This window comes from Pelodiscus sinensis, chromosome 28, assembly GCF_052426305.1.
Source record: "Pelodiscus sinensis isolate ZL-2025 chromosome 28, ASM5242630v1, whole genome shotgun sequence".
NCBI classification, from domain to species: Eukaryota; Metazoa; Chordata; order Testudines; family Trionychidae; genus Pelodiscus; species Pelodiscus sinensis.
In genome coordinates, this window is record NC_143079.1 from 12,967,641 (window position 1) to 12,993,258 (window position 25,618).

General features: G+C 55.0%; 1 protein-coding gene across 3 annotated transcripts in view; it reads left to right on the top strand.

Annotated features, from left to right (window-relative positions):
* NUDCD3 (NudC domain containing 3) overlaps positions 1–25,618 on the top strand; it is a 67,154-nt gene that overhangs the window by 20,392 nt on the left and 21,144 nt on the right. For all 3 annotated transcript variants that reach the window (XM_075910898.2, XM_075910896.2, XM_075910897.2), the window contains one exon: positions 19,850–19,982. In XM_075910898.2, coding sequence (XP_075767013.1) covers positions 19,850–19,982 — 133 coding nt within the window. The remainder of the gene's footprint in view (positions 1–19,849; positions 19,983–25,618) is intronic.

Consider the following 25,618-nt stretch of genomic DNA (forward strand, 5'->3'; position numbering starts at 1 on the left):
CTCACTCACTCCCTTTTGGAAGCTCCCACGTGGCTGGAAACTTTCCAGCCCCAGAATCAGAGCAGCAGAACGGACTCCCAGCGAGACTCCTGGCCGAAGCTACGGGAACGCTCCTGGCGCCTCGTTGCTTGGGACGGTTTTCCGGCTGCGCCCCAAGCACTTGTAATTCAGTGATGTGTTAATGTCGCTGATCCAGAGCAAGCCAGCTGTGTCAAATCCCTGCTCTCACGGTCCCAGTGGCCTGGCCTTTGCCTCTCTCCTGGGGATGCCTGCAGTACCACTCCTGGGGCAGGTGAAGTTCACTGCTGTAACTTCTCAGTAACTCGGTGTGTGGGAGCGGCGGTGACCTACAAAATGGCTCGTGTGCTTTCCAATACACTGTCCCTAGCGAGAGGCGTAGTCAAATGGAACTGAAATGTGTTAATGTGCGGAGCTCTCCCAGGAGTGTGCGCTTCTATTCCTGGAGGCATCTGCGTGACATGAGCGGTTTCCAGGGCACGAGGGTTTCAGTCCTGTAGAGTTTCTACGAGGATCTAGCCTGCTTCAGCTCAGGCACAGCCTGGCCTGCCCACGCTGATTGTCACAAGGCACGTGCAGCATCAGCAGCTCTAGAGGGGAGAATTGGTCCTTGTGGAGAAGAATCTGTTTCCATTCCTCCCTGTGCTCTTAACGAAAGGGCAGTGGGCGCCAGTCCTGGGACTAGCTTCCCACCCTGGTGCTCTTGGGGGAGTAGTGCACACGAGCTGGGTGTCCCATGGTGGTGGGGAGGGGAGGGAAATGAAGAGTTTTGCCTTGACTCATTTAGGAGAGGGATTGACTGCAGCTCTTTACCATTAACCCGTTCCAAAGGGGACTGGTGGTAAAAGCAGAGGGCTGCCCAGATGCTGTGTGGCACGTCCGGTTCTTGCTGTGGCATTGCATGGCACAGAAACTTATTTATTTCCCCCTCTGAAGTCCCTTTGGTATTTCAGATTCACCACCAGGATCCAGCTTGGCTCTCAAATACCAGGCCGGTACAGCTACAAACAAGGGGATATTTCAGTGGCTTCAGCTTGACCCGACAAAGTTGGGGGCCGCAGTCAGTACTGCAGGGCAATCTTTGTTTTCTCTTTGCTCTGTTCAGGGAGCGAGTCCCCTGGCTGAGGCTTCCTCCGACCTAGCCGTGTCCCCCTCTTGTATGGGGGGGTGGGGGGACTGCTGTGCCACTCTAGCCACCTTTCCTATGTCCCCCTGCTCTGTATGTGTGTGTGGGGGGGGAATAGCTGGAGTGCTCTGTGCTGGTGCATGGACACGTGGTGACACTGTGGTGTGGCCTGGACACTGTGGGCTGTGGCAGAGAATCGGGGAGCCACTGGTTCTGAGCGTCCCGTCCCATCCCTGGGTGCGCACGGAGGAAGAGGTGTCCTCTCTTGCCCGGTGCTCCCCCCGCTCAGCCTGAGCTGGTCAAGCTCCTCTCCTGCTCCCTGCAGGGAAGTAGCCCTTCTCTCCCATAGCCAACTGGGGGAAACTGCAGGGTGCAGCTCAGGGAGCCTGTTTCCAGCTCTCGCCCAACGCTCCTTGCTGCACTCCCCCTGCAAGGTTAGAGCCTCAGGGCCACCACTTGCGCCCAGGCCCCATCTTGGGCACCGCGGCGTCCAGCGTCAGCGGGTGATTTCTGGCCAGTGTTCCGTGAAGCAGGACGCTCCAGATGGGGGTAAGTTTGGCTAGGCCCTTCAGAACAATGGATCCGCTCTTCCCCCAGGCACCCTGTGTGCGGCCGTGAGTGGAGAGAGGCCCTCTCCTGGGATGGCGAAGTTCTGCTCCTAGTGAAGGGATAAACACTTCTTTCTAAGACAAGATTCTCTGTACGTTCTGCCTTAGCTCTGACTCGGGCCGGCTCTGCAATTTGCAGCCCTTCACAACTGCTGTGAAATAACAGGCGGGGCCCAGTTTCCAAACTGTGCCCCCTGAGAGCCTCACCGGAGTGTCAATCCCCTCGTCCTGGCCAGCCACGAAGGGATTTGGGTGCTCTGTGTAGGAGTCTGGCCTTAAAAATCAGGCCCTGACACAACCCACCTCCACCCTCTCCCAAATCTGTGAAATTTCTGGTGTGGTTTTTTTTTTTCCCCCTCTTTTTTTTCCTCTTAACAAGCAGAAAATCCCTGGGCTGGAGGCAGAAGGGAGAGTTGTACCTGATTTTAATAAAACATAAGTCTCCTTCTTAAAATATCAATGCTCATCAACATAGAGAAATTCAGTGTGGAAAATCACCCAGCAGAATCCAGACTTGTTAATACAATGTTACAACTTCATCCAGATGAGGACGCCTTGTGCATGGCATGCAGGTCTGAAAAGCCACATGTCCTTGGAGTTGTTGGTTTAAACCCCATCATGAATTGTTTGGTCCCTCATCCTTCAAGGTTACTACAGCTGAATCCAGTGCAGTTGACTGAGGGGGTTCTCGAAGGAGAGCTGTAAAGCCCAAGTGTGTGAACGCTGTGTGATCGATAAATGTCTCTGGGGACTTTTCCTAAAAGTAGCATGTCCTGCTCTCCTTGACCTAAATTCCCAGCAGTAGTGAAACCCAGCTTCTTGGTGACGACCAGGTGGAGTTTTTCTGCAAGCTGGCAGTAACATTTTAACTAGTCTAATCTCAGGAAAGTTGAGACTCGGCTGAGTCACTCCATAAATAACTTGAAATCCAAGCGGGGGGGGAAGAGAGTGTTTCAAAAGAGCAAATAACCGAGCAACGGACTTTGGGGGAGAAGAGGAAGATTCCTGGCACATGGAGGAAAAATCTGTCTCCTGAATCTTTGCCGAATATAAGAACCCCGCAAGGAAAAATACGAATCGGGGACCCCAACCCTTTGGAGGGCCCAGTGGCTGCGGAACAGAGCTGACAGATACAGCGTGAATTGAAGGGAGAAGGTGTACCTCCGGGGCAAACCTGCCTTGGGTGTGGTCGATTGCCCAGAATAGTCCTTGGCTTTGTAAGGCTGCGCCTGCCCCAGCTAACGTAGCTGTAATTCCGGTGTCCTACCGCAGGCTCATTGACCTTAGTGACATGATATTTAGACGTGCCTAAGTTCTGTTCACCCTACAGCTCCCATTGCTGTTGCTGCAGTAGTGGTGAGTTACGGCTTTGAAGTTTCCTAGTGCAGACAAGGTCTCGCAGCGTGCGGGCCACTAAGGGCCTGATGCAAAGCCCACTAAAGCCAGCAGGAATGCCATTGTACGGGGAGCTGAGCCGGTTATGGACAGTTTTTTGGCTGGTTCGTGTGGCCTGTTGTCTTTGGTTGGGCAGTGGAGCATTCGCAAAATGATGCCTGTCTCGTTTGTGGTGTGCACACAGATTGCCCAGGACTGCACAGGAAGGAGCAGTTAGGGAAGATTCTTGCCTCAGGGTAAATGTTGTTTTGGTGTTGGAAGGCAATAATGTGACCCTTGCACTGCATGGTGCTGGAATGTTATAAGCTCTTAGGGCACGTCTACACTGCAGGGCGAAACGCGAAACAGGCTACATGACTGGAGCTATGCTAATTGCAGCGCTGAGGTTGAAATAGCTTATTTTGACTTTTGGTGCTGTCTACACAGCAGTGATTTTGAAATCGAGCACTCTTCCCCGCCTTCGCTTACCCCTCGTACATCGAGGGCCACGGGAGTCGGCGTAAGAAGCTCATTCTTTCGAATGTATTTTGAAATAACGAGCTTGCTGTGTAGACGCGCACTGTGGTGTTCCGAAATAACGCTGCTGTGTAGACACAGCCTTAGTAATTTAGTTCAGCCCGTCTGAGTCTCAGGCTTGGGACCACGTGTAGATAGTCTTTGTGCAGATGACGGAGAGAGATGCCACAGAAGGGTTTGTGCAGAACAGGTCTTTGAGTTGGTGTTTATCTCCCTGCTTTTTCCCTTTTTCTGTCGGAGCCTCTGGTCCTGTCTGGGCTGGAAGACTCTGGTGCTGGTGAAAAAAGGGGAGCAGCACAGCCGACCAAGTGGGAGTTGAGCTGTGAACTGAGTAACACTTGGTTGTTCAAGACCTACTGAACTTCAGTGAATTGCGGACCTTTTGTTTGCATCTCTGAGCATTGCCAGCAGATCCAGAGATGTCCTCATTCCCCTTTATTTGCTAATGCTCGCCGTCCCTAGGGTACAGGTGTTCAGAGCTCCCAGTAAGCAACTCCTGGGCCTCCCAGTACAGCCTCTTCCCTACTTACGGACCAAGCAATTGGTCGTAACTCAGTTCATTCGTAAGTCGGACCCCATTGAATTACACACGACCGTGCTGTTCGTAAGTGTGGATTGCATTCGTAACTCGGGGTCCGCCACTTACGACAGCTATGGTCGTAAGTCGACCGTTCGCAACTCGGGGACCGGCTGTAGTTCTCCAACTAAATCCGGAAGGCCAAACTTTATATCTCTGTTTCTTAAAAAAAGGGTGAGTGGGAGGAGAATCCCTTCCGGGCCTTCTTGTCATCGTCAAGAAGCACAAGGGACCCACGCTCAATATTTTCAAACCCCTTTGTTGCTCCTCGTTAAAACATTACCTTTCCAGCAGGCTGAACTTTGAGCGGTTACTTTGTGTAGCTCCCCCTGGTGGACATTTAGGCTCAGGATGGCACAGAGCTGCCATAGCCAGGTTCTGAAACGATTTGCTGAGGCCTTTTAGGCTACGTCTACTCTGCATGTTTATTTCACAATAAGCTATTCCAGAATAATTTATTTCAAAATAGCACATCTACACTGCAGGGAAGCCTCAAAATGAGTCCAGGACAGGCTTCCCTAATGTAGACGTGCTATCTCGATTTAGAGCCCAGGGGGCACTGGCGGGGCGAGGGGGAGAAGGGAGAGGAGGAATAAGTTAGAAAGGCCGTGGTGAGGGGCTATTTTGAGATAGCAGAAGTGGAGCGTCTACACAGCCCCTATTCCGAAATAGCTGTAGTCGGAAGTCGGAACAAGCCTCCCGTTATTTCAAAATAACACTATTGCTGTGTAGATGCTCACATAGTTATTCCGGAATAACTTTGCTGTGTAGACACACCCTTAGACAGCTTTCTGAGGAGCATTGCCAGCCGATCCAGAGATGTCATCATTCCCCTTTATTCAGCTCTGGTAAGGCCACATCTGGAGTGTTGTGTCCAGTTCTGGGCCCCCACTACAAAAAGGATGTGGACACATTGGAGAGGGCCCAGTGCTGGGCAACCAAAATGATGAGGGGGCTGGAGCATATGACCTATGCGGAGCGGCTGAGGGAGTTGGGTCTGTTTAGTCTGCAGAAGCGAAGAGTGAGGGGGGATTTGAGAGCAGCCTTCAACTTCCTGAAGGGAGGTTCCAGAGAGGATGGAGAGAGGCTGTTCTCAGTAGTGACAGATGCAGAACAAGGAGCAATGGTCTCAAGTTACAGTGGGAGAGGTCCAGGTTGGATATTAGGAAAAACTATTTCCCTAGGAGGGTGGTGAGGCGCTGGAATGGGTTCCCTAGGGAAGTAGAACAGGACTGTGTAGCACTTTAAAGACTAACAAGGTGGTTTATTAGGTGATGAAAGTGCTACATAGTCCTGTTTTTTGTTTCAACTAGACCAGACTAACACGGCTACATCTCTATTACTAGGGAAGTAGTGGGCTGGACTTGACGACCTCCTGAGGTCTCTTCCAGCTCTGAGTCTGATTCTATTTGCTTGCCTGCTTTCTATTTGCTTTCAGGCAGGCAAGGACTGTGGCGGAAAAGGTCCGAGAGGAGTGCTTCCCCCGAAGGGTGTATCCTAGCGCTGCTAGCAGTGCGGACGGCTAGAGCTCTGCAGATCTGCCTGTGGGGGACGCATTTGCGCATGTGGATGCGGGTACCCGCGGACCATTTTTGTCCTGGTTTTGTATCTGCGCAGGGCTCTGCAGATGGCTGCTTCTTTCCAAGGCGCCCCTCTCCCAGGAGAGGCAGGAGAACGGGTTGCCTAGTTCACAATGATTTGCCTAAAGGGGCTGTTTCGATAGCGCAACTGGCAGCTGAACAAATCCTGGCAGTAGAGCAGAGCAGAGCCAGAATCAAGCCGGGCTCCAGACAGGAAAGCCTGTTGGTGAGAATTGAGGGGATTTCCGTTGCATGTGGAAGGATCCCAGTCGCTTGAGCAGTGGTGGATCAGCTCCCGCTGTGCTGGGATCTGCTAGTACACGGCCCCCTTTTGAGCAGTGTTTCAAATGACCAGATGACTGGTCCTGTCCCACCCGTCAGTGTGATGTGCTCTTGCTTCCCCAGGGTGGCAGGCAGCAGTGTGGGGAGCGGGACAGGCTGCTGCCTGGATCCTGCTCTCCCTGCCCCTGGCAGCGTGCTGCAAAGGGGGAGCTGGATCTGGGCAGCCGGCACAGCATTGAGGTGGATGGAGCCAGCAAGTGGGCAGTTAGCAGCCTGGCTGGGGCTGTAGGAGGAGCAGGGGTAACGGTGGGTCCCCAACAGCCAAGTGCCTTAGCACCAAGGCTGGGGACTCCTGCTCCAGAGCTGGCCAGTCAGTTCAGGTAAGGGTGTATTCGGGTTTGCAGCGTTTTCCTGTTGGAAACACCCTTCTCCCTGAGCGCAGTGGGTAGTATGTGACGGAATTGCAAGGACCAGAGATGAGGCCAGCTAGTGCCAGGGGAAGCTCAGTCCCCGCGCTGACCTTGCATGCAGGCTCTGTCCCCACAGCTCCCGCTGGATGGGAATCCAAAGGTGAATTCCAAATCCCCTCTGCTCTTGGAGGCATCCAGCTAGACTTGGGGTTAGCTGGCCTGGCAGCCAAAGGGCAGGTGAAGCTGCAAGTTAGCCTCCGTCTGTTGGAGGGCAGCTCCACCGCGGTCCTAGCTGCCTCTGCAACAGGGGGCAGGCGTATTGTGATCACAGTGTTTATGTAACGATGCAAAGGACCCTGGCCTCTGTGCCCCTGGGTGCTGTCACCTGGCCTCTCCCTGAATTGCTTCCAGTCCATCTAGCCTGGGCAGTACCTTGGGGACTAGCAAGGGGGCTGAGCTTCGTGGGTTTTTGCCTTGCTCAGCAGACGTAGTCCAGGGCCTTTAGAAAAGCAGCTCAGCCCAAGCCCTTCCGGGAAGAGGCTGCACAGGATAAGTGCTGACACGCCGAGCGTGGCTGAGCATAGCACGCGCCAAAGCCTGCCTGAGACGGGAACAATTGGGCTCCTTGACATTTACGGAGAGACCGCCGGGTGTGCCAGCTCCGCGCCAGCTGCCCAAGCTGGCTGGCATCAGGAATCCGCACTGGTAAGTGTCTGACTTGCCAGCCAATAGTTGGCTGCCACCTCCGTGGGTCACACCAGCGCCCGAGCGGAGGGAGTGTTTATGTTCAGGAGAGGGTTGCTGGGGAGGATCAAACTGGATCATCCAGAAGCTTTATAAATAGCAGGGCCGTTCTGGCATTCGGAACTGCAACATCATTTCGGTCTAGTGACAGCTACATTCCTGGACAGCCCCTTGCTGATGGGGGCAGAGCAGGGTTGTTTGCAAAGACTTTAAATGAGCTAATTCACTGTCTGGTTTGCTGCCTTTGCCACTCACTTGGGTGCCAAGTGCCTTGCTTAAGCCACATGATGCTGGCTATTCAATCATGCTAGTTGATTAACCGATAAGCAAAAGCTTATAGGTTCATGCTATAGACGACACGCATTTTCCTCCCCCCTGCCTCCACCAGTAAGTGGTTTTTTTTTTTAAAGCAGGCTGGCCAGCAGCCTGACTCAGTCCTGGCTTGCGATGGGTCCAGGATCTACCCCTGCTGTGGCTCTGCATTTAAAGTGTATTAGGAGCTGGGCAGGCAGGCAGGCAGCCTGGCTCAGTCCCAACTCTCGCCCGGTCCAGGAGCTCACCTCCCCTGGCAGGGGCTGCTGCCACCCCGCACTGCTGCCTCTGAATCAGAGGCAGCAGCGCAGGGTGACAGGCAGCTGGTCCGCAAGGGGAGCTGGTTTTTAAACTGATACAGAGGCAGCAAACGCAGTGTGGCAGGTGGCTCCTCAGGAGCGGGGCTGGAGCACACTGGCTTCTGGCCCCACCCCTGGGGACTATCGAGTAACCGATAAACATTATGAGGTTAATCGACTATTCAGTTAACGGATATTTTACATAGCCTTAGCCCACTGGGCGGAGGTGCTGCCCCATCTCCCCTGCCCTCATGAGCAAGAATTATTAGAGTGGTGTGTCTGGTGCCTTCCCTCAATCCCTCCCTTCCCTGGTGACGCTCTAGCCAGAGCATCCTTTCGCTGTGCTGGGGCTCTGCCATGGGGAGGCGCCAGCTTACTGAAAAGCCGTTGGTGCAGGGAGAGTGGCTGGCTGCCTTTCCAAATGCTGGTCGAGTCAAGTGCTCGCTGGCAAAGCCAGCAGATACCAGATGAAACTGTGGCTCCTTCCGGACGTGAGCCCTCGTCCTAGAACATGCCAACATGGCGAGTCCAGCGCTAACCCGGGCGTGCCTAACAGCTTCAGGAAGTCAGTTAACTTGGGCTTGATGCACTCCAGGCCTGCCTGCCAAAATGCCCCTCTGCCAGCAGAACCATCTCCTATAAAATGTGCCACCTCCTCCCGGATTCATCCCCTTGTCACAGTTCGGTGTTTGTGAACTCACAATTAATTACTTTGATGGATGCCTCTTGCTCCAGGCTGCCGTTGGGGAGAAGTGGCCTTTATTTGAATGTCTAATCAGTGAAATAAATGCTGGTCGCTTGTGCGTGGAGACTCTCAGGAATGCCACACTTCCTGCATCCTTATTTGGTAAGGCACACGGTGCATCGGGTGCTGTTTTCCTGCTTGCTCCTTGCTGCAGCAGTTCCTGCTGAAATTGTTCTCTTGGGCTTGAGAAAAGCTTCACTTTTCAAACAGGCCGCAGTCTAGTGCTTAGCCTCAGGCTAGCATTCCCCCGCCCCTGGCTCAGCCCCTGTGTGTGTGTGACACGTGGGACGGGACGCTTCACCTTACCAGTGCAACAGGGACAGTCCCTTACTGACGAGGCTTAATTCTTTGACTGTAAAGTAGGCTGGGGGCCAGGTATGAAAACTGTCGTTGATGGCAAGTGCCCAGAGGGTGTGAAAAGTGTCCCTGAAAGGACTCGACAGGTTTTTCTCAGAGTTTCCTAAATAATTCGCCTCTTGACTAAGAACAGAAATTTCAGCCCCGGAGGAAACCTGTGGAGAAAGCCAAGTGAGCGAACATGGTGTGAGCCAGAATTGCTCGATTGAGACGCAGGACACGTTGTGTTGACAATAACCCAGTTCTCTGATCTCAGTGCAGGCTCTTTCTAGTCCCTTGGCTAGGATCGTTCTTGACCCATCTTGGGCAGGGCCAGATTAAGAAAGGGGCTTTAGGGGCTGCAGCCCAGGGCTAAGGGGGATCCGCAGCAAGATCTCGGGACTGACAAACAGCCAGAGCTTTCTGCAGGGCTCCCTTAGCCAGGAGCCCTGGTCTGCAACCCCTAAAGCCCCTGCTTGTGATCTGGCCCTGCTGGGCGGGGGCAGCTCCACGCACTGCCATTCTACCCCCTTCCCCTCCAGGCTTGAGCGGTGTCACCATTAGTCCCTGCGCTGACCTTGCATGCAGGCTCTGCCCCTGCAGTTCTGCAGAGCCACCTGCTTCCCCTCCCCCACCAAAGGTAAGGGCCCTGCGCCCTCAACCCCCTGCATCAGCCCTGAGCCCTCTCCTGCCACCCAGATCCCTTACCCCTGCCTCAGCTCGGAGCCCTCTCCTGCACCAGCTCCACCCAGATCCCTTACCCCAGCCCCCTGCCTCAGCCTGGAGCCCCCTCCTGCACCAGCTCCACCCAGATCCCACACTCCAGCCCCCTGCCCAAGCCCCCTCCTGCACTCTAAATCTCTAATTCCCTCCTACACTTGAGCCCGTTCAGCACCTAGCTATCCTACCTGACTCCACAACTTCACCCCAGTCACCTGTCCTGAGCCCACGAGCCCCCTCCTGGACCCCTAGAGTCCTTACCCCTCCCTCACCCCCTGTCCTGCCTCAATCTGCAGCCCCCTTCTGCAATGTGAAACCCCCATTTTTGGCCCCACCCTGGAGCTTAGGGGTCCCATAACATCGAACAGCCCTGGGCCCCCCAGAGGAGTAATCCAGCCCTGATCTCTGAAGAAGCAAAAGAGCCAGCCTTGTGGCTGCACGGTGTGGGTCTTGACACTCCGAAGGGAAGCAGAACCGACCCAGTCGGGGCTGTCCTTGGCTTAGCACACGGAACGAGAGCGCTGAGTCCCCATCAGGCTGATTCCTGAGAAGTTGTGTTTGTGAGCAGCTGTCACACACTGGCCAGGAGGGCTCCAAATGGAGGTTTCACAGTTATCTGGGGAGTGGGGTGCTGGCATCCAGCTCCCTTAGGGTATGTCTACACTTGCAGCCTATTTCAGAATAGAGCTGCCAATGGAGGCATTCGGAATTGCAAATCAAGCCTGTGATTTAAATGTCCCACGCATGATTTGCATCTTCCAGGCTGGGCGCCATTTTGAAATTTACAAACACGGAATAACAGCCCACGTCTACACATGGCAGTGAAACAGGCGTTTGAAATAAAGCCCTATTTCGAACTACCTGTAAAACCTCATTGCAGGAGGAATAACAGGTAGTTCAAAATAGGGCTTTATTTCGAATGCCCGTTTCACTGCTACATATAGACGCGGGCTGTTATTCCGGGCTTGTCAGTTTCAAAAATGGCGCCCGGCCGGGAAGATGCAAATCAAGCACGGGATATTTAAATCCCAGGCTTGATTTGCAATTCCGAATGCCTCCATTTGCAGCCCTATTCCGAAATAGGCTGCAAGCGTAGACATACCCTTAGGCAGCTTCGAAAATGTCACCTCCTAAGTTTGATGCAGCAAGATGGTGACCACGTCCACGTCGACCCGTTCACCACGGAAATTGCTACATGAGTCCAGAAGGGCGGAACGAAGCCTGAGCCTGCCTAGACCCATGGCAGGGGGGCCACAGCTGAAGCCTCACGGCAACTGAGCTCAGACTCGGGCTTCAGCCTGGCTCCTAGCAGTCCTGGTGACCAGCATTCCCTCCGTTTATTCCATGTGCGGAATACATTTTGTCATGTGCACCTCCAGTCGAAACACAGGCTGCGGCTGTGGGCTCTCTGCTCATCAGCTGGGCAGCATTTGAATTTCTCCTGGGTGGCTGCCCAAGTCTGACAGGGAACGCTGGTGCCCACCTGCTGGGTTAGCTCTGTGGAGCAGCGGTGCACGTACCTTTGGTGGTAGGTGTTCCAGGGGCACATTGCCGCCTCGATAGATTGGCCTTGTTTTACAACCGGCTACATAAAAAGCACTAGCGAAGTCCATGGGAACGAAAATATCACACAATCACTTATTTACACTGCTGTATCTGTCGTAGGCTGACATGAAGGAGTAATTTATGATTACATGGTGGAATGAACGGCAGGTTTTCTGCTCTAGGGTGCTGTGACACTTGTGTGCGTTCTCTCTGGTTTGTAGGCAAGGCATTTTAGGGACGCTGAACCCGGGGGAGGGCGGGGATGCATGCAAGGCAGAGTCCCCAAAAGGCGCAGTAGTCTGCAACGGTTGAGAGTTGCTACTCTAGAGAGTGGTGATGGGTAAGTAAGACTCCTCCCCTCTTCCCCTTATAGCTGGATGGGTGCCTGCGAGTCTATCGCTGTGCTGGGAGCGGGTCTAGGCACCGGTACCAGTGACAGCACTGACGTGCCTTGCAGTCCGTAGGAACAAAAACCAGATTTGCTGCTGCTTGGCGGTGCATTGTTAAAGGTTTCACCTCCCCCAAAATGACACATTGCAAGCAAAAATAGAGCAAGACAGAACACACAGACCCACCCACGCCAGCCCCATCACCGGGCAGTCAAGTGCAAGCAATCCCAACCCTTTCTTTTAAAGTTGATGCTTCTTTCACCCTCCCCCTCCTCAACCCTGCCACCATCTGCGGCCGGCCGGCCGTGGCTAGTGGGCCCCTGCACTGACCAGCACAGCTGGGGTGAGAGCTGTGGACAGTCTTCTACCTTGAGACCAACTGCAGATACTCCTGAGCCATTGTCGCCAGGAGACAGTAATTTGTAGGGACAGTAGTTTTCTCTGGGTGATGGCAGGGAAGGGTCTCTGGGGCTGCTGTAGGGGGAAGGGTCTCTGGGGGCGCTGCTGGCACAGTGGGGGGCGCTGCAGGGGGAAGGGGTGCTGCTGGTGCTGCATGGGGGCGCTGTAGGGGAAGGGTCTCTGGGGGTGCTGCTGGTGCTGCATGGGGGTGCTGTAGGGGAAGGGTCTCTGGGGGCGCTGCAGGCACAGTGGGGGGCGCTGCAGGGGGAAGGGGTGTTGCTGGCGCTGTGTGGGGCGCTGTAGGGGAAGGGTCTCTGGGGGCGCTGCTGGTGCTGCATGGGGGCGCTGTAGGGGAAGGGTCTCTGGGGGCGCTGCTGGTGCTGCATGGGGGCGCTGTAGGGGGTAGGTCTTTGGGGGTGCTGCTGGCGCTGTGTGGGGCGCTGTAGGGGAAGGGTCTCTGGGGGCGCTGCTGGTGCATGGGGGCGCTGTAGGGGAAGGGTCTCTGGGGGCGCTGCAGGCACAGTGGGGGGCGCTGTAGGGGGAAGGGGTGCTGCTGGCGCTGCGTGGGGGTGTTGTAGGGGAAGTGTCTCGGGGCACTGCTGGCGCTGCATGGGGCGCTGCAGGGGAAGGGTCTCTGAGGGCGCTGCTGGCGCTGCATGGGGGTGCTGTAGGAGAAGGGTCTCTGGGGGCGCTGCTGGTGCTGCATGGGGGCGCTGTAGGGGGAAGGGGCGCTGCTGGTGCTGCATGGGGGCGCTGTAGGGGGTAGGTCTCTGGGGGTGCTGCTGGCGCTGCGTGGGGCGCTGTAGGGGAAGGGTCTCTGGGGGCGCTGCTGGTGCTGCATGGGGGCGCTGTAGGGGGTAGGTCTCTGGGGGTGCTGCTGGCGCTGCGTGGGGCGCTGTAGGGGAAGGGTCTCTGGGGGCGCTGCTGGCACAGTGGGGGGCACTGTAAGGGGAAGGGCGCTGCTGGCGCTGCGTGGGGCGCTGTAGGGGAAGGGTCTCTGGGGGCGCTGCTGGTGCTGCATGGGGGCGCTGTAGGGGAAGGGTCTCTGGGGGCGCTGCTGGTGCTGCATGGGGGCGCTGTAGGGGAAGGGTCTCTGGGGGCGCTGCTGGTGCTGCATGGGGGTGCTGTAGGGGGTAGGTCTTTGGGGGTGCTGCTGGCGCTGCGTGGGGCGCTGTAGGGGGTAGGTCTCTGGGGGCGCTGCTGGTGCTGCATGGGGGTGCTGTAGGGGGTAGGTCTTTGGGGGCGCTGCTGGCACTGCATGGGGGTTCTGTAGGGGGTAGGTCTTTGGGGGCGCTGCTGGCGCTGTGTGGGGCGCTGTAGGGGGTAGGTCTTTGGGGGCGCTGCTGGCGCTGCGTGGGGCGCTGTAGGGGAAGGGTCTCCGGGGGCACTGCTGGCGCGGAAGGGGGGTGCCGTAGAATCAAGACTAGCAGCGTGTTTGACCAGGAGCACATAGAAGTCTCAGCGCAGCAGGAGGCAATCTTGCGTGGCTTTGGAATGGTGCAGCCCCCAGTGTCGCTACGGAGAAGGGGTCTGCTGCTTTCTAGCTTATCTTCTCCCTTCAGGGGAGCTGCTCTGGCCAGGTTACCGTTGCTGCCAAGCACAGGATCGCGTGAGCCACGCAAGGCCTGAGCAGGACGGCATTTGGATTGGTGGCCTCAGGTGGGTGCAGGGAGTGGTGCTGGTGACTTGGGCTACGTCTAGACTTCTTTTGGAAGAGATCTTCTGAAAAAACTTCTTCCAAAAGAGCGCGTCCACACTGCCAAAGTGCATGAAAACAGTGATGTGTTTTTTCGAAAGAGAGCGTCCATTCAGTAAGCTGTGATTACTACAGACGGAGTGGCCACCAGGGCACCTGTGTGTTTTCCTTTTTCCGCTTCTTCCGAAAGAACTCCCTCCTCCCCGTCCCCACACACCTTTTTGTGAAAGAACTCTCAGAAAAAGGCTTCTTCCTCGTAGAAAGAGGATTACTAATGCCGGAAAAAACCCTCCGTTCTTTTGATTTTCTTCTGAAAGAATGTGATTGCAGTGTGGACGTAATCGAAGTTTTTCTGAAAAAAACTCTGTAGTGTAGACAAACCCCCAGTGAGCCATTCCTCTAGGCCAGTGCTGAGCTCGGTGCCCTCCTGAGGGGGAAATGGGAGCTGTGTTCAAACCTGAGCTCCTGACCACTGCTTTCGCTATGCAGCCTGCCCAAGGATGGGCATTAGCCCTGCTTCACTGATAAGATTCCTCTGGCCTCTCAGAGGTGCCCACAGTTGGGTTTGATGTCCTGTCCTGACTTCCGGGGCCATTCTTTGCATTCTCTGCCTGCAGCATGACAGCTGTGTGATGTCTCTAGGAGGCAGCATGGCTTGGTGGCATGAGCACAGGAGTGGGAGGGGCTTTGGGCAAGGCACCCTGCCTCAGTTTCCCCATAGGTAAGACTGGCTTAGTTCCTAGGACTGTCATGAGGCCTAACTCATGGCTGGCTGTGAAAGTGTGCACCAGCCAGCCTGTCGTGAGTACTGTCAATATGACGTCCTTCCTGGGCACAGTCAGCTCCCTGGGAGCTGCGTTTCGATAAGCCGCAGCTTGCTTGCCCGACTTACCCGGTGCATCTCTGACGGGAGATGAGCTGCACAAAAGCCTGGAGTTACGGTCTCCTGTAGCTTCCAGACGGCGTGGCCTGTGCTGCTGGCCTGCTTCAGAGCTAGCTGCCTCCTGCCTCAGGGGATGCAGCAGCTAGAGCATGCGTTTCCTGCTTGAGTGGCGCAGCCATTCAGCTCTGCGGGAAACCCTTCCCTTCGGCTGTTTCTGGGCCTGGCTTCTTCGCTGGGCTACCCAGCATCGCACGTGCCACTTGCTCAGTCTGAAGCGCCGCAGCCTTCTCCATGTCTTGCAAGCCTTGTTAAGATTGACCTTTGAGCGCTCTCCTCCTCTGCCTTGCAAAGTGGCTGCTGCCGCCTCTGTTCCAATTAGAAATGCAGGGCAGCCCTTTAAAAAACAAACGCGGCTTGTCATGCAGATTTGGGATGCAGGAACTGAAGGTGCTAAGTGGAAGGGGATGGAGCGGCTGGAGGTTTCCTAGCAGCTCGAATAATAAAGGGAAGTCGTTTCTGTTCGGGCAGAAACAATTGGATTAAAATGAGCTGCAAGAGACCCAGGAGAGGCCTGTAAACACTCCTAAAATGTCGTCCTCCGCTTCAGTTTCTGAAATAAAAATCCTCGCCTGCCCTGTGCTAGCTGGTAGAAGCCCCAGAGGGCGGGTCCAGTAATTGTCCTGATGTCCCATCGTTCTGATGGTTCCCTTCTTTGATGTATCCGATTCAGCACATAATTCAATTAAGTAGTTTAAGTTGTTGAGAGCGGTTAAATGTAACTAAATTGACACACTGTTCACGATATAAAAACACGCTCGTGTGCACGAAACCCCCTGCTGTTGAACTAACCGTGATCAGCTGCTTCGGAGTTTTTCCATTGATATTTGTTTCCTAGATGTTCATTTGTTTTGTTGTGTGCAGGCACTCGCTAGCAGGCACTATGGCTAGTCACTGCAAGAAAAATGTAGAATTGAGAAAATTCTAGCCCTTAAACTAACTTTTCCTCTGAATTGGGAAAAGACGGCCATGCCTCGATTTCAGCGGCAGAACGCCTCGTTCCAGCTCGCGCTGTTCCGCCGGAGTATCGTTAGAGAACCACTGGTGAATGGTATTCATATGACAAGAATCCCATTGTGTTTTATGAGCTAGTACTTGAGTCCTCAAGTAGATACCCATCAGAAGAAAGCAGCATGACTTTTTCACCTTCATTCCACATGGCTGTGTAAATAATGGGACTAATCGACTTCTTCTCCACCCCCTCTTTATCCTCGCAGAGTAACAGAAACCTGAAATGTTTGTTTCCTACTTTTTTAAATTTTAGAAATATCAAGCACATCACGTGTCTGTCTCGTTTTTGTGGGAGACTTTGAGGAGGACCAGAGACCTGGAGTAGGAGCTTTCTGAGCCCTCCGTTAGTGTGGATGTATTGCATGTTTCACAGAGAGCTTTTTCTCCCAGTTGTTTTAGGGGTTTGAAGTAAATAAGCACTAACCTAAAAGGCCCCCTCAGAATTTGAAACTGCTTGACCATTTTTCAGTAGCCCTGATCCTCGTTTCTCTAGCTCTCCAGTCCTCCAAGGAGTCCTCAGCAAAGCCAGATAAATTAAGACACGAATCCCTACTTTAAAAAAACCACTCGCCTCTAGCCTGCCTTTACGTGTTGGAGGACGCAGTGCGATTCTTGCACCTTATAAAAAGGCTTGAGACTGGAGGAATTGATTGGGGTAATCCAGAGCCTGACTCTGGATACGGGGGCTCATCCCACAGATGGGTTTTGTTGGATTAGTATCCAGTGTTGTTTTCAGTAGCCTTTACGCAGCGCCCTAGATTTCTTCCCTTGTGACTGGCTGAGAATGATGAGTCTCTGTGAACCTACGAGACTTCTGTAGCCACACGTTGCCTTAGTGTCTAATGCAGGTGGAGACCTGAGGCCCAGTGAGGCTAAGAGCCTTGCCCGAGTTCTCGCACGAAGTCTGTAGCAGAGCAGAGGGATTGAACCTGGCTCTCCAGGAGCCCAAGTTTGCCTTCCATGCCATCCTGCCTCCCCACATGAAGCATGTGGATGTGTGGTGTAACCATCAAGTGCTGTTGCAGGCCGTTCTATCAAGGCATCCTGCTCACATTGCAGCATCACACTTTGGAGCTGTGTCTGCAGCCAGAGCTGACGTGAGGTCCCCGAGCAGGAATTGATGGGTGGTTTTATTCAAGCTCTGCAGGGCTGTGCGGTGGTCAGGTGGCTTGGAAATCATTTTGCCCTCCTGAGGTGACTCTGCTGGGTGTGGGCGAGGGGGTTGTGGGGTGTCTGAAATCTACCCCTGCGCTTTCATTTTCTATTTGTCCTCAAGTGCGTTCGGCTCCTGAAATCTGTAGGCGGTTTTGGAAGCTGGCAGCTGGAACCAACCAGCAAGAATGCTGGTGCTCTGCTGCCATGCCAACCCTGTCTCCATGGAAATGTAGGCCCAATGAGCGAACACCAGGCAAATCAAACTTTGACAAAGTGTTTCAATACTCTTCTTAAATCTCTGCTCTGGCCCATGTCCAGGGGGACAGGACGGAGCAACTGGCAGCTGAGCTTACAGAGCTCCGATCCATCAGCTGCTCCCCCTGCCCTTGGACCTATTACTCTCATTTGTTAATTTCAGCAAGGGGTTTCAAAACCACCTACCAGAAAGGTGCTTTAATGCGCCTGGTGAAAGCTTGTATTTTCCCCTTTGAACTCCTAAATAATAAAAGCCCCTAATTTAATTAAAATCTGTGTCGCTTATATAATCTTCAGCGTGCAGTTGTGCTGGATACCACCCACGTGTGATTGGTGGAAGGCCTGGCAGTGCGTGGGTGCACACATGGGGGATAGGTCCCTGGCGCAGGCCTGTCTTGTGGGCCCGTTACGTTACCTGTTACATAACTCACTGCAGCCCTTGTTTATATTACTGGAGATTGAAGATGAGGCACATGTCAAAACACTTTAAAATAACTCAGACTGTAGCTATGTTTAGAAATGATTTAAAAAAACCCAAAAAATACTCCCCGTGAGATTACAATGAAAGATTTTAGTCTGACAGTGATTTAAAGGGACGTTTACAAGTTAGGAATCCTATTTCCAGCTGGCAATTCTATGGATTGCTGTTAGGAATCTTATGGGGTATTTCTATAGCTGTGTAAGCAATCGGGTATTTTTCTTTAGTGTCGAGGAGTCCTGTGGCACCTTGTAGACTAACTGAAGTGTAGGAGCATAAGCTTTCGTGGGCAAAGACCCACTTCGTCAGATGCATGAGGCATCAGACATGCATCTGACGAAGTGGGTCTTTGCCCACGAAAGCTTATGCTCCTACACTTCAGTTAGTCTATAAGGTGCCACAGGACTTCTCGTCGCTTTTGCAGATTCAGACTAACACGGCTCCCCCTCTGATACTTTCTTTAGTGTGTTTCCTGTGTGTATGGGCAGTGCTTTTGCATGGAGTTACTTCCACTCTTTTGTTGCTCAGTTAGGCAAGCTCATCTCTCTGCTGTGCTTTTGGATGGGGTAGAGCGCTGGGGGTATGCACGTTGCGCCCCTCCAACTGGGTGTTGACTGGTAATAGTAACTGCAGAACCGAAACGGAGAATTTGGCAAACAGGCATGTGCCCAGAGAGAAAGGAGAGCATAGTCTGGCATATTTGGTGCTGCCACTCTTCCCTGCTGGATAGACCCTTGAAATATCACAGGGGAGCAGACAGCCCCTTTTATAAATCAAAAATTTTACCAAGGAATTGAGGTAAGTAAATGCCTGTGCATTGTTAAAAGGGGCTAGTCAGAATCTTGAACTGTTTCAATAGTGACTGAGAATGTCTTTAGTGGACCCATGTCCATTGAGACAGGGAATGCTGAGCTACAGATCCCACCCAAAATACTCCTCTAATGCACGGGATGTAAAACAAAACAAACTGTTGGATCAGACTAGGACAACTGTTCAAGCATTTTCCTAGGCAACTCTTGCCATTGTCTCTATTAGAAACCCATCAGAGTCCAGACAGTTTAATGTTTTCCTTGTAGGACCTTAGTGTTTGGCTTTGTCTTAATGCTGAATGCAAAAGAAAAATGAGATTTGATTGTAGCCCAGATTCTGATGCTGAAGCTCCTGTCTAGCCAGCCTTGAGGGTGGGGATGGGGATTGGGATCAAGCAGCACAAAATCCAGGTGAGATTAATTTAAAAAAATGTTTCTCCCTCTGTGGAATTCTCCTCCTGGTACTTCCTGGCTCAGCAAAACAATCTTGGAACACAAGACAGCAAATACCAGGTGCCTTTTTGCAATCTGTGGCATTAATTGTCACAGAGAAGCATTCTGGGATATCTTCGCCAAGCCCAGGGATAACAAGGAATGATATTAAAAAGTTAACCAGATGTTTAAAGTAGCAAGACGGTAGCCATGGCTTGGGGGGAGGTTCTACCTGTGGCCTCCAGCAGCCAAGTGTTGGATATGGCCATCTCCTCTTCCCCAGGTCCTTGTCCCCCCGCCCCGTCGACTAGCTACTTCTGGGAGTGCATCTCTGGTCTGGCCAGGGCAGGGAGGCAGGCTCTGTGGATATGGTGGCTGCTTCTACACCACTCCATAGAGGGGCGGCGGGACGGGAAGGCCGTGCTAAAGGGTAGCAGCATGTTCTCACCATTGCAGTGGTCTCTCGTGCACCGCTTCGGCACACTTTAAAGAGCAGAAGGAAATGTGGCTGCAGCTGACTGTTCCTGAGAAGGTTCCCCGCTTGCCTCAGTTCACCTGCTCCTCTCTGGGTTGCCATGTCCCCATTTGTGCTGAGGTCACTGGCTCAGGCTAGCTGAGCCTTGGCTGGCAATAGTCTTTGCCTGGGGACTCAGTGGAGGGTGGGAACAGGAGCTCAGTGTGCCTGGACACACTGAGTGTGATCCCTTTGCACGTTTGCAGTCACTTCTTCCAGGCTGGCCACAGGAACTTCTGCTCAGAGTCCAGTGGGGGAAGGCCCTGGGGTTAGAGGTACCGAGTCTACGTGGGCTATTAGCGAGCAGTGAACTGGCCACGCAGTTGAGAGCTTCGGGGAGCCTGGGGCTGTCTCAAGCCTGCTCCCTTAGCAGGTGTTCCCAGCAGAGAGGGCCCAGGGAGCGAGTCTCATCCATGGGCAGCAGAGCTCTGTGAAGTGGCTCTTTGGTGCGCCTTGCTCTGCCTCCAGGTGACTGGCATGGCACTGTCCAGCGGCCTGGCCTTTCCGTCTCTCCCCGTGCGGCGCCGCCTGACGCTCCCTGTCGCGCTCTCCCCTCAGGAGACAGGAGCAGTTCCAGACCAACCCTGACAGCTACAACGGAGCCGTGCGGGAGAACTACGCCTGGTCCCAAGACTACAGCGACCTGGAGATTAAAGTGCCGGTGCCCAAGCACATTGTGAAAGGCAGGCAGGTAATGAGCGCCAGCGCTGTCCGTCTGTGACGGGTGACGGGCTCCCTCTCCCATGGCCCCAGCCTGCCCAGGTGGTGTTTCTTAGCAGCTCTGATTGCCTGCAGAGGGATGCCGGTCTGTGGAGGGGCAGGCGTGCATATACTATGGGGGCCCAAACTTGCCCAGGGGAGGCCACGCCTGGTTACCGTTCAGTGCGGCCGAACACAGCTGCCTCTTCTCATGTAACACCCCGGCTTGGTCCGAGCGCCCCGTCCCTGCCAACCCCAGAGACTGCTTTGGCGCTTCCCTGGAGGATTCCATGACACATTTCCTCTCTTCTCCGCGCCCCCTCACTAGAAACCCAGATGCTGCCTCTGAGTGACTCTTCCCTGGCAGGATACATTACACCCCCCTGAAATCCAGGCATTGCCTCCAAGTTGCAGCTTCCTGAGGAAGCATGTTCTCCCAACTGGTGTAAGCAAAGGCCAGGCCGTCCTGCACATGGTCCCCGTTCCCCTCGCCGGTTGCCCTGTGGCTCACTGCTCTCTCTAGCTGGTGGCTCGTGCCCGCTGCTGAGGCATGCGGCAGAGCGGCCCGCGTCGGTTCACCCCAGACTTTTCCCCGCCCAGTGACTCGCGAGGGAGCAGGAGCAGAGTTTTAGCGAATGCGGCGGGTCACCTGCCCTGCTCTCTCCATATAGCCACTGCCCTGCGCTAGATCTGTAGCCTCTGCTTGGATAGTGCGTGTGGTGGGTGGGCGGCTGGAGACGATTTTTCTCCTGCCAGAGACCCCCCCGGAAAGTGACTTGTTTGTTAGCCTGCACCTGCAGGAACATCTACCGCCCGGGAGCTGCCCTTCCTGTGTTTCCTGCGGTGCCCTGTCCCGCTGCCCTGTGAGCATCTCCTATGGGACAGCCAGCGTAAATTACACCCTCTTCGCTTCGTTCCCACTCTGCAATCTCATTGGTGGGCGGGGAAAAGGGACATTGCCCTGAGGCTTGGTGAGTTAAAAGGTCCTGGGATTCTGGGCCGTCACTGCCACTACCTCAGCAGCCAGCACCTCGGGCCCTTTAAATCACCACCGGAGACCCATGCAGCACAGCCTGGGCGGCACCGAAGGGAGGCACGGCGCTATCCGGGCGGTGCCAAGGGCTGGCCGGGGGTGGAGGCACGGCGCTATCCGGGCGGTGCCAAGGGCTGGCCGGGGGGGGAGGCACGGCGCTATCCGGGCGGTGCCGAGGGCTGGCCGGGGGGGGGAGGCACGGCGCTATCCGGGCGGTGCCGAGGGCTGGCCGGAGGGAGGCACGGCGCTATCCGGGCGGTGCCGAGGGCTGGCCGGGGGGGAGGCATGGCGCTATCCGGGCGGTGCCAAGGGCTGGCTGGGGGGGAGGCACGGCGCTATCCGGGCGGTGCCGAGGGCCGGCCGGGGGGGAGGCACGGCGCTATCCGGGCGGTGCCGAGGGCCGGCCGGGGGGGAGGCACGGCGCTATCCGGGCGGTGCAGAGGGCTGGCCGGGGGGGGAGGCACGGCGCTATATGGGCGGTGCCGAGGGCCGGCCGGGGGGGGGGGGAGGCACGGCGCTATCCGGGCGGTGCCGAGGGCCGGCCGGGGGGGGGAGGCACGGCGCTATCCGGGCGGTGCCAAGGGCCAGCCGGGGGGGGGGAGGCACGGCGCTATCCAGGTGGTTCCCCGGGCTTTCCGCCCCTAACCCCATGCAGAGCTGAGCTCCCTGCCCCCGGTTGCCCAGGGCCTGGCGCAGTCTGTCGCCAGGCCTGTTGGTGAGGGTGGTTTCGGGGAGGTGCGCAGACAGACTGGCTGTTGGCGCCAGAGGTTTATTTTAACTTTCCGTTGTGCTAGAATTCTTGAGTCCCGCGCTGACTTTGTATTTTTCCATGTGGGAAATGCATTTTTTCTTCCCCTGTGTTTTCAGGGCAGCTGAAATGAGCACAGTCGGTTTTGTTCATCAGCCTCAGCCTACACTGCTCCGAATCCTGCGGAAATAGCTTTGTTTGCGCATCAGCATAATTGACAGTGGCAGCACAGACCTGGGGAGAACGTGGTCGAGTGCTGCTGCGGGGCCAGCAGGGGGCGCCCAAGGCACCCGTTTCTGCAGGGGCTATAACATGAAACCTCTCTCTAGGGCTGAGAACGAACCCGCCTCTCTGGCTTTGCGGTGAGGGGCGTTCCCCTTTGGGAGCAGCCGGGAAGCCGGTGGTTCCGGGCCCGACTCGAAAGCCCAGTGCTGTCTGCATGTAATGCCCCCAGCTTGAGGGAGCGGGGTCCTAGCGTGCGCGGTCCTGTGCTCCAGTACTGCATGGGTGCGCTGCGGAGCCACTGCCGGGGCCCCCAAGCCCTTCTTGCCTCATGAGCTGCCCCGGCAGGCAGAGAAGGGGCAGGAGAGGGCGAGAGGGAGGGTTAGTATCACTCTGGGGCCAAAACCCTTCTGGCTTGTGTCTTTTTCTTTCTCTTTCTCCCTTTTTAATGAGCATCCCAGCATGACCTTGTGGCTGACCCTGCTGTCCCCAGCAGCAGAGCTGGATGGCTGATGTAGTCACTTTGTGTTATTTTTTAGCTCAGTTTCCATTTATTCTCCTTTTCCTGCATGCAAATACACGTGCCAGATGTCTGCCTAATTCCACTGCAGAGCCTAGTCTTGGAAATCAGCAACTGAACTGGCTTCTAGATGGTCTCTCTCCCCCAGGGCAGGCTGGCGAGATTGTGAGCGGGAAACCCAGTGCCACCTGCTCCCAGATGCTCCCGTCTTGTGCTGTGTTCTCTTCAGCTCTCAGAAACTAAGCAGGGTCAAGGCACATGGGAGACCCCCTAGGATCTGTAGGAGTGGTGTTATCTAGGGTGGTTCAGAGCCAGTTCCCCAGCAGACGTAGCTGATGAGAGGTGACGTTGAGGTCCTGATGACTTGTGTTCCCAAGGCATTTACTGCGAGGGCCACTGTGGAAGCCCCAGCGTCCTGTCCAGATTCCACCTCCACTGTTGCGTTCTGCCTCGCCAAGCACCCTTGCACTTTCACCTGGATTTGCAATTTCCTCATTGATTGTGCACACAATTGTGCTGTGATGCCGCGTGCTGTTAAACGGCTGGCCTGGCCAGTGCAGAAGTGGCTGCACTTCAGTGGCGGGTGAAGTCCTCTCTGTTCTCTCCCTCCTCTATCCCACGGTGGGGTTGCTGGGTGTTGGAAGAGGCTATCGGCTGTGGCACTCGGCGCTGTGTGGACTTGCGTTTGTGCAGGCAGCTGCTTTGCAAGCTTCCCTGCTGCGCTGGGCAGAGGGCTAGATGGGAGGCAGGCATTCCTCACTCTTGCTGCTGCCTGCACAGGAGCATGTCCCTAGCTGGGCTGCTGCCCAGGCCCACGATTCCTGTCTCGCGTTTCTCTCGCCCGCGAACACAGGCAGGAAGGGTGTCCTGGAAGAGGAGTGGACACTAGCATAAGCAAATGCTTATCAGATAGTCGACTAGTTGCTTTCTACCCCCTCCTGCTGCCTCTACCAGAGAGAGGCAGCAGACGGGAGGGGCAGGATTCAGTGCTGGGGGAAGCTGGCTTAAAAGCCGGTTCGCCCCAGCGCCATCTCCATGGGGGGAAGAGGCAGGGGTGCAGTGGGGAACTGGCCTTGGAAACGTAGCAGGGCTCTTGGAACACTTCAAAAGCAGAAGCGCCGTGGGGAGCCTGGGCCGAGCTGGGGACTCAAGCAGTCCCCCGCCTCCGTGGCGCTTTGCTTTAGAAATGTACACGAGCCCTCCCGGGGGTCTTGTACGTTTCAAGAGCAGGGAGCGCAGGGGACTGCCTGAGCCCTCCGCTGGCCGCGCTCCCCGCCACGCTTCCGCCTTTGAAGTGTCGCAAGAGCCGGCAGGATCTTTGCTACGTTTCAAAGGCCTCAGGAGGCGCCCTTATCGACTGATCAACGCAAATAACATCGATTATTCGATTAGTTGATTGATCTACATTTCACACCCTTAATGGATGCTCTCAGAAAATGGGTCTTGGGCAAGCCGTTTGGGTTGTGTCCTTTCCGACCCCTCCTTAGGAGCCTCCCATTGGACGAGCAGCATTTCTCAGGGGTAAGAAGGGGGTTGGCTGGAGGGAAACAGCAGGTGAGATCATCTGTGTCGCCTCATCCAGTCCCGGTCCCCTGCACGACCAAGGGCCTGGGAGCAGTGGAGTGAGGCCACCAATCTGAGAACTGTGTGGCTGAGCGGAGCTGTGTCTGGCCCCAGCTCTTCAGAGTCAGAGATTGCTGAGACGCACGTTCCCTTGCCAGCAGCAGGAGGTGCCACATACCCTGTGGTGAAGTGGTTCCCTCCATGGGCCTGTCACCCCTTCTGTCCAGTGTCATGGAAGCTGAGGCTGCAGCGTCTCCATTGGAACCAGATCCTGACCCCTTCTAAAAGGCACACACGCCCGTGTCTGTCTGTCAGGAGGCTGGGGCTGAGATCAAAGTGGGATTTTGATTTGAAAGTAAATGGCTGTAGCATTTGTGAACGACGACATCCTGAAAATGGGAAGTGTTCTCCCATTTTCTGCAACGGTGAGGTGAGATTAATATCGGCTTCCCTGGGCTTCCTTGGCTGCAAACTAGTGCCCAGCCCCAAAGACTACTTAAAATCTCGTTTTAAACATTATTAACTTTTGAATTAGGACTGTTGCTATGACATTTTGGCTCAGGCAAGCTTAAATTTAGCTTGCAGAGTGCGCTGCGGACTGTCCCTGGAGCAGCAGTGGGAGGCTGGGAGGGTAGAGGTTTCTCTCACGCGAAGTCTGACTGCTTTCTCCCCCCCCCCCCCCCCCGGGTCTTTCTCCCTTCCCAGCCTGTCAGAGAGATAGCTGGATTAGTTCGTTGGTTTTCTGTTTGCCTGCTTGCTTGGTGTGGGGGTGTGTGGGCGTATTTGTGTGTGAGGAAATTACTGGAGCTGAAAGCGACACGGAAGAGCTGAGTTCTGCACTTCGCTCTGAACTCGGCAAGGCCCACAGTCATTTTGGTCTCTTGTGGGACCTAGCTGCATTGCCTCGGCGCAGCTCTGGTGAAAGGTCTGTCTCCTGCACTCTTGGGTCATATCTTATGTGGCGGTGGAGGGAAGTTGTGGTTGTGGGGGAGAGAACATCAGAGCGGCCACACTGGGTCAGACCAACGGCCCATCCAGCCCAGTGTCCTGCCTGCCCACAGTGGTCAATACCAGATGCCCCAGAGGAAGGGATCACAATAGATAATCCTCATGTGATTCCCTCTCCTGTCACCCACCTCCAGAGAAACAGAGGCTAGGGGCACCATTCCTACCCATCCCGGCTAATAGCCACTGATGGACCTAACCTCCATGAATCTATCTAGCTCTTTTTTTGAACCCCGTTAAAGTCCTAGCCTTCAGCACATCCTCTGGCAAGGAGTTCCACAGGTTGACTGTGCGCTGAGTGAAGAAAAACTTCCTTTTGTTTGTTTTAAACCTGCTGCTTATTCATTTCATTTGGTGACCCCTAATGAGGCGGGAAGGGCAATCCCATGGGGAACTTTGAGCATCGGGGACAGAGACCTTGAATGTAACGGGGTGCCACTGCAGTGGAGCCGTGAGGTGGTGAGATCAGTGACCTGAGTAGCTAAGCTGGGTTCTGTGTGTTGGAGCTTTCCCCGGGCTTGTAGCTTCATTTTGAGC